The 9,072-nt window shown below is 28.2% G+C and overlaps 1 protein-coding gene across 1 annotated transcript; it reads left to right on the top strand.

Moving 5' to 3' along the window:
• The first annotated feature begins 603 nt into the window (after window positions 1-603).
• On the top strand, window positions 604-2,157 carry LOC137822986 (putative acetyltransferase At3g50280). The gene has a single exon (XM_068628050.2). It carries the CDS (start codon window positions 673-675, stop codon window positions 2,050-2,052), a length of 1,380 nt encoding a protein of 459 aa, XP_068484151.1. The 5' UTR covers window positions 604-672; the 3' UTR covers window positions 2,053-2,157.
• Window positions 2,158-9,072: the final 6,915 nt, after the last annotated feature.

Here is a 9,072-nt window from a genome sequence, read left to right on the forward strand (position 1 = left end):
TTTACATTACGTCTGTGTTGTATGATATATATATATATATATAATCAGTTTATCTTGAATATATTTAATATTAATAGTAACTATTGATAAAATTTGGGTTGAGTAGGATAACCCAAATTATACTCTGCTACCAAAATGGTTATCATTATTCATTTTACCAACTTTATTATGTAATATTGTGCATTCATATAGGATTCAATCTAATCTTCTTTCTAAATTTTCTTTGAACTTTTTTAGATAAGATGGGTGAAGAAGATAGAAGATATTGAACTCAACTTCCCTTGCAATTTAAATTCAGTTTGAAAAAATTATTTTCATTTTTATCACATGTTTTTATCGATAAATTGAACAGATTATTACTCATGACTTCGAGCCTTTCTTCAAGTATGGCATGACAAAGCCGTCATGCTATTAATCAAAGTTAGTTTTAAAAAATTATTTAAATTGCAATATTTATTTTATTTGTGTTTTTATCTTATTTCTTAATTATAAAAATGAGTAAATCTATTAAAGAAAATATTTCTCTACTTATAATATCTGCCGTACTAAGAATGATTTGTAGTATTCCAAAGTTTACCAAATAATTTGGTATTTATACAATCATAGGATAGCATTAAATTTTCCACTCTTCCTGTCACCAACACAAAACATAAGTGTAGCACTTCTGAGAAGATGATGGATAGTCCTATCTTACAACGGGTCTCAGAATGCTTCATCAAAGCAAAACACTCCACCCAAAAATCAAACCAAATCTGCCACTTAACACCTTGGGATATTGCCATGTTATCTGCACACTATATCCAAAAGGGTCTTCTCTACAAGAAGCCTGAACCACTTGTTAATCAACATGATTTCATAGAGAATCTGTTGGAGAAGCTCAAACACTCTCTTTCGCTCACCCTCTCCCATTTCTATCCATTGTCTGGTCGTCTTGTCACTCACAAAACCAAAGACCCTCCCTTCTATGCTGTTTTCGTCGATTGCACAAATAATTCTGGAGTCAAATTCATCCATGCAACTTTAGATATGACCATATCTGATATCCTCTCCCCGCTTGATGTCCCACCCATTGTTCAATCATTGTTTGATCACGACAGAGCACTCAACCACGATGGTCACACCATGCCGCTCTTGTCCATCCAAGTCACTGAACTACTGGATGGTGTTTTCCTAGGTTGTTCTATGAACCACTGTATTGGTGATGGCACTTCTTATTGGAATTTCTTCAACACGTGGTCCGAGATCTTTCAAGCTCAAGGCCACGAACATGATGTTCCCATATCCCACCCTCCCATTCACAATCGCTGGTTTCCGAATGATTGCGTTCCACCAATCAATCTTCCTTTCAAACACCACGAGGAGTTTATCAGCAGGTATGAAGCACCCTTGATGAGAGAGAGAATATTCCACTTTTCAGCAGAGTCTATTGCAAAACTGAAAGCAAAAGCCAACTCGGAATGCAATACCACAAAAATCTCTTCCTTCCAATCACTGTCAGCGCTTGTTTGGAGATGCATAACTCGGGCGCGGCGCTTGGGGCCTGATCAGAAAACAAGTTGCAAGTTATCGACAAACAACCGAAGAAGAATGGAACCGCCTCTGGCTGAGGAGTACTTTGGAAACTCGATTCATACGCTGGGTGCAGGAACAGCCAGGTCAGGGGAATTGCTTGGGAATGGTCTGGGATGGGCAGCATGGAAGTTGCACCTTGCTGTTGTAAACCATAACGACAGAGTGGTGTTGGGATGGGTGAGAGAGTGGTTAGAGTGTCCTCTGATATATCAACTTGGTCGGTATTTTGACCCCTACTGTGTGATGATGGGAAGCTCACCCAGATTCAACATGTATGGTAATGAGTTTGGAATGGGAAAAGCACTCGCAGTTAGAAGTGGGTATGCCAACAAATTTGATGGAAAAGTTACGTCGTATCCAGGCCATGAAGGAGGAGGAAGCGTAGATTTAGAAGTATGTCTTTCGCCACTTGTAATGACAGCACTAGAATCAGATCAAGAGTTCATGGACTCAGCTTCTTCACCTTCCAATACTCACTAAGTCATTATCCATCCATCATAGTAACTCTAACGTTCCCCCACACGTTAGCTAAATTGTGTCTTTTTTACCCTCTAAATAATAATTTATTCAACCACAATTATCAAATATTATTGATCTGCGTATATTTGTTATTTATTTATCAACACAATTTAAAATAAATCTTTTTTAATAGTTATATAGAAACGACAATATTTATAATATATAAATAGAACAATATTTTTATAATAAGTTACTAGACAAATAATAATTTTATTATGTATTCAGACTGAGACGAATTTAATTCAATTTGAATTTATTATAACTGATTATACTAAATCAACCCCCAACCTAACAATTCTATTTAATTTACAAAAATAGTTGTGTTACTATGTAAAAAAGAGAAATGAGAGAATTATAAAAAAAATCCTTCCTTAGTTTATGAAAAATGTTTTATTAACATCCTTTGTCTTTATCATTAAAAGAGACTTGACACCGTTTGTGTGACATTAATTGACGCTGCAGATGTGACATTTGGTGAGGATGTGACACTGGCTCTATATTATAATATATGACCCGTAACACACGCAAAACTGGTTACCCGTATGTATAAGTGATTACTTATGTGACGCACGCCAAACTGGTTACCCGTGTGTATAAGTGGTTACTTATGTGACATTTATGGCCACCCACTCTTCATGAAAAAAAATCAATTTTTTTAATAAGAACCATATATTACATTGGTTAGATGACTTAACCGGTGTAATAATCCTACCAGAACTACCCAGTCACATGTTCCTCCACATATATTGGCACACACAAAACTGGTTACCCGTGTGTCTATAAGTGATTACCTTATGACCCACCCACTCTTTATGAAAAAAAAATCATTTTTTTAATATGGACCATATATTACATCGGTTAGATGACTTAAATGATGTAATATGAGTCATTCTGAGTAAAAAAAAATATATTACATCAGTTGTTTCTAAGAACCGATATAATATATTCTTTTTTACCTTATTTTGAAGCTTGCACCGTTCATTGACACGTCTGCAAATGTGTGTTAGAGTGTAAATATATCATGAACCTAGTTTTATATTCTTTTAAAGTAATTGTGTTAATTTGAGCTAAGAGACTGCACATTTAACATCCCTACCTGTAATAAGTAGTTATGTGTCAAATGTGCTTTTTTTATATTTTCTTTGCCAAACACAATCTAAGCCATTTTGTGTGGTCCTGAAATTTCCTTCCGGCGGAGGATAAGATAATAATTTTATTTTTCTTTTGATATCATATATAGTTAAGAAAAGAGAAAGGAAAAAGTCGCTTAAACCTGATTCACTTAGTCTACATAATAATTTTTTTTTTTACAATTATAAGTGATTTTGTCACTTTAAACATAAAAAAAAACTTTGTAATCACATTCTCATTCAGTTTTTTAAATTAAATAATTTTAATTCAGTGTTAATAGGCCATCTAGTTTCTAAAAAAATATTACGCATTGTCAATTATAACAATAATAAATATTTACATATAATATTTTAATCAAAATTTAATTATAAAATTTTAGATTTGTTATTACATACACGTATAACTATTTTTTGTTAATAATTAATAATAAATTCATAATAACCAAAATTTAATCACTTATAATTGTAAAAAAAAAAAATTTACTAAATAGACTAACAACTATTAATGGATTTAGGATTTAGAGTTTAAGATTTTTATATTTTTTTTTGGCAGGAATATATAATTCCTAAATGGCATCACCACATTACATAGTTTTCCTAGAAATGATTTTAAAAGCACGTGAATGTATGTGTTTTTTTTGCATATAGAAAGCACTATGGTTTTACCATAATAAAATAAAAAAAGAAGCCTTAGAAGTCATGTTGCATGTGTATGCCACATGTACAACCAATATAGACCAATATATATCACATGTTGAAATATTAGTTTTTAATGCGAAATATCGAGTGGTTTTATATCTAACAATTCGTAAAACTATGTTTAAATTTGAGAATGAAAAAATAGGATAAAATATATTGAGATTATAAAATTTGATTACTTTCTTCATTTATTGGACTTCCACCGTTACATGATTAAATTATATTTTAGGGTACGGAAAGGTGTTGGATTATGTACTCATACTTACCAGTTTTTTGGCTTTTGCTGCACTACATAAGTCACTAATTCCAAGTGCTTATTTGTTCTTTGATTATATGTCATCTTGGGTTGCGTGTTGTTGTCCTTTTGATTATTTTTTTTATTTATTTGAATCACAAGTATAGTTTGAAAAATAAGAAATTGAAGAAAAGAAACTTGGAAAGCTTATAAGGTTTATTTGGAAAATTATGCTAAACATACCCTCAACCGAATCAGTTAAAAATAAATGTAAAATGTCATTTTACAGAGGTTCTAAAATGTATGACATTTTACGAAAGTTTTGAAATATGTGGAATTTTACGGGGGTTTTAAAAGGTTTTTTCTGGGGTTTAAAAAAATTCTAGGGAATACTTTCTCCAGAGATATTTAAAAAAAATTTTAGCGGAGGAAAGTGCAACCCTAGGTAAATGACTTAACAGAGGTTTTAACCTTTGGTAATGTAAAAATAAACCCCGTTAAAATCATTTTTTCTTGTAGTGTGTTAATGGATTTAAATGGTGTATACCATCATAAATGAAATAGTTAATTATGAATAGATAGATTAAAAATTTAAAATTTGAAATTAAGTTTATGAAGGAATTTGCAAAATTAATTGAGAATTTTTTTTTCATATAACTGAATTACTAAATAAACTTATAGTATATAATATTCCTATAAGGATACTTTTTTTTTTTTAACTTTTTGATGTGTTTTTGAAAGATAAAAGTGTGAGGAAATTTCAAATTCAACATATACAATACCTGTAATTTACATTTTGTAAGTGATAAAATTTCAAACTTCAAAACCAACAATATCTTATATACAACCGATAATATTTTTAATAATACTAATATTTTAACAAACTTGAAATAAAAAAATAAACATATGATAATTCGATCTAACATATATTTGAATTTATTTTTGAGATGGAGCATAAACTAATCTTAATCAATAAAATATATATGTAGTGCAGGTATTAGAATTTTATACCTAAGAGTCTTACAAAAAATCTTAGTTTAGAAGATGATATGATGAGAGAGTTTTAAATTTTAAATATTTAATTATAAAAATACTTTTTTGTTTTAAAAAATTATACTTATATTAAGATATGAGTTTTTAAATAGATAAATACTGTGGATTACGTGTGGAAGTTACACTGGGTGCAACACAAACTCATTTTTCGTATATATAAGAAAGAAGACAAAAGAGAAAAGTGTAGAATAGTTTGTGGATGTGAAATCAGGAATAAGGTTGTAGCACACGGCAGTGGTGAGTGACTCTGCCACTTTTTTTTGTTGTTGCTGTCACCATAATGTACCAGTAAGATAACAACTGAAAAACATGTACGTTTTCTAAAATGATAAATCACTGGAAAAAGATTAGACTAAAAGTAATGTACTGGAATTAAAATATTTTGTGTGTGTAATATAATTTGTAAGAATTATTAGAAATATATTCAAAACTTTAAAAAAAGTTAAGATTAATTTAAAGTACTACCTCTGTTATCATATATATATATGTACATATATATAAAGCAAAATAATTAATTACATAAATATTAAAGAAAATAATTAAGTACCATTAAATTTTTCAATATTTTTTAAAATATTATGTTTGTTTAAAAGTGCATACTTTGATGGTATTAAATAAAGTAAAAATAATTAAAAATTAAGACAAAAATTGACTTTTTTTTCTTTATAAATCGGAAGAAGAAGGTAACAAGAGTTTGATTTATAGTTTTCCTATAAATATTTAATAAAAAAATTACATAATTATCGTAGTTTTGTTTGGTTTAGGTTTAATTTGATATATTATCTGTACCGGTCGATATCGATGAGACATGTCACACAGTCTCGATGATTGACCGATTGGTTGAAGATCGTTAAGACAGTTGCAAGAATTTTCTGAGAATCTGAAACACGTCCCACCAAATTCGGGTAACGTTCTGTGAGATCAATGAATCTTCCTAAAAATAAGTTAACATTAATACATGATAGATTCAACTCATTATAACGGATGACCTACTACACACTACAAATAATCCATTTCTAGATGTGTACGGTACACTTTTAATCCGTTCTTAATATACATTCTGTATACTGACTACTTATTTGATCATCAAAGTATCTTTTGAATATTAATTTCAATCGAACACCAACAAACTAAAAAAAAAATAAAAAACAAGGGAACAGAACCACCATATCAGATACTATCTAACCTCGTTTTTTCTTAAATTATCATTTATATTAATTTTGCAACAGTATTGTTGTCGGGTTGAATATCAGACCTACATATTTTTTCCACTTTATCTGCTTTCAAGGAAAGAGAAAAAAAAAAATTTAAAAAAATTGTTGCTGTAAAAAAATGTTTACTTTAGTCTTTCAAATATGTTTATTTAATATTTTTGGAAGAGAAAAAAAAATTAATACAAATTTAACTTGACATAGATTCGTTATAAAAAAATGTTTTTCTTAAGAAAAAGGATGAGAGAACTCCTATTGAATAATTTACTCCTTCATTTCGTGTGATTATTAAACTTTTTTTTCCATGTAATCATTCGGCTTACCATTTTTTTTTTTTCATTTGTCTACTCTAGTCAAACTCTCCTATTAATCGGGAGGACAATTGCAAAAGATAATCCGACGTTCAAGTAAATATTCGATATTCGGTGTAATAAATATGTAATATTAACGTACCTTTTTGTTGAAAGTTGTGTTTATTTATATGTTTATAATGAGTCTTTTAGTGTTGAGTCGAGATTATGTGATTAAAAATATATTATTTAATTTTTCATATGGTTTAAGCTTGTTAATTTTTTTTATGAACATGTCAATAGACTAGAAATGGATATCGAGACTCATTCGATTCCGATCGGTATACAAAATATTAAAATTGAAGAAATAAGTTTATAAAGAGTAAAAAACCTAAAATTTTAAATTATAAAGAAGATAAAAACTTATTTTGTAAGGTATCATATTTACTAATTTTTTCGCTTGAATAATTGTTGTACTCTTTGTGGTTTCAACAACCAAAAGTTTTTTAAGAAGAAAAAAGTGTTAAGGTTTCTTTCTTACTTAAACTATATATTGATTAGCTCACGTTGACGTTCAACGAGTTTCAGTCTAAGGGTATGAGAGAAAATAATAGAAGACTTGAGAAACACTCTTCTGCTTACTTTACTATTGGTGTATTCAGCTTCTTGAATTCAAATTCTAAAAATAGATATTAGAATTGATTCTTAGAGTTGAAGTTGATTAAGTCCTTTCAATATATTAATTACTAGGAGTAGTGTTTAATCTTGTTTTGTTTTTTTCACAGTACTTGACTCCTGAGATGAATTCATGAAATTATTATTATAAATTCTAGAAAGAGATTTGTGAAGTGATTTTTAGAATTAGGACATCATCAAATTTACTCAACGTATTATATTATAGGAATAAAATTTAATATTTTAAGAATCATGTGACAAAAATATTAAAATTGAGAAAATATTAATGGCATGTTTAGTTATTTTAATTTTGTTAACTCATAAAATTTATTCTTCTTCATAGTTATCACAATAGTCAAATTGAGAAATTTACAATTAATAGAATTTTATCCATAAATTATGAAGAAGCCATAACTTTTACTTGTTTATTTTTAAAACTAAAAACATGGCACGCTTTATTTGTATAAAATATTATTGCTGTATTTTCCTCTTTTTAAGCTACAGTTGTATCAATACAACTAAAACAATCATCATTATATAATCCATCTTAAAAGTGTTAATTTAAATCTTTATATACGAAGATTTAGTTTAATTTTTTTTAGACATTTAATAAGAATAATTTAAAATATAAAACAATTAGTAAATAAAATTTTAGTAATTAATATTAAAAATAAATTAGATACTAATTTATAAATTTTTATAATTATAAAAACTATTTGATATACTATAATTTTTTAATTTATAAAATAATATCTCACTCAATTAATACAATAATTAATTATTTTTATTTCTAAAATTAGTTGTTATTTAATAATTTTTTTAAATTAAGTATATTTTTGGAAAATCACAATATTAGTCAACGAATTTAATTTTTTTCTGTCACGTTAAATCTATTACATAATTTCTCTTTCCTTTTTACTATTTTTTTTAATTCAAATAATATCAATTTCCACTTTTAAATTAATGTAGAAAAGAGTTTTAAACTATGATTAAATATACTTTTAATAATTTTTTTTATTATTTAACAATAATTAAAAATTATCATTTTAATAATAATTTAAGTGAGAATTTCCGTGATATGTTAGAGACATTATAACATCGATTATAAAATCGATTATGTACTTAATCATCATCATATGCTCGCATTTGTAACTATATCACATTGTAATAACAACTTTGATAATGATTCTTGTTTAAACTCTCCGTTTTTCCTAGTTTTTAAAATATTTTTCTTAATGGATCTTAATAGAAGAATGAAAGTTGTTTGTTTTTACGTGAATCGGTGGAATTATTATAGATAATGAACTTTGTTTTTTAGTTGTTTTTTTGAGTATTGATTGTTGATTTTGATTAATTAAATTTTTTTTATTAGTAAAGAATAAATAAATTAAGAGGGACATTTCAGGGATGTCCCAACCCTTATACAATACCCATACGCCCCATGTGGTAAACCACATGTAGTTTAAGGCTTCCAAACCTGAGAAGGTTGTACATTACAACAAATTCCTACTCACCTGGGGTTTACCCCAGTTTCAAAAAATAGAGAACTACATTAATAAAGTGGTACTAGTCTCATCCAGCTAGAATGCGTTATCTCACGGAACTATAAAACAGCAAGAACAGTTACAGTGTTGCTGCCCCATGTATGAAAAACCTGCATTGTTCGGCAAAACTCATGGTATTTTCCC

Source organism: Phaseolus vulgaris, chromosome 9, assembly GCF_051622355.1.
Source record: "Phaseolus vulgaris cultivar YP4 chromosome 9, ASM5162235v1, whole genome shotgun sequence".
NCBI lineage: Eukaryota > Viridiplantae > Streptophyta > Magnoliopsida > Fabales > Fabaceae > Phaseolus > Phaseolus vulgaris.

Bases quoted from the DNA above. Each gene is read 5' to 3' on its own strand.
- LOC137822986 (XM_068628050.2), top strand. From the start codon at position 673: ATGATGGATAGTCCTATCTTACAACGGGTCTCAGAATGCTTCATCAAA.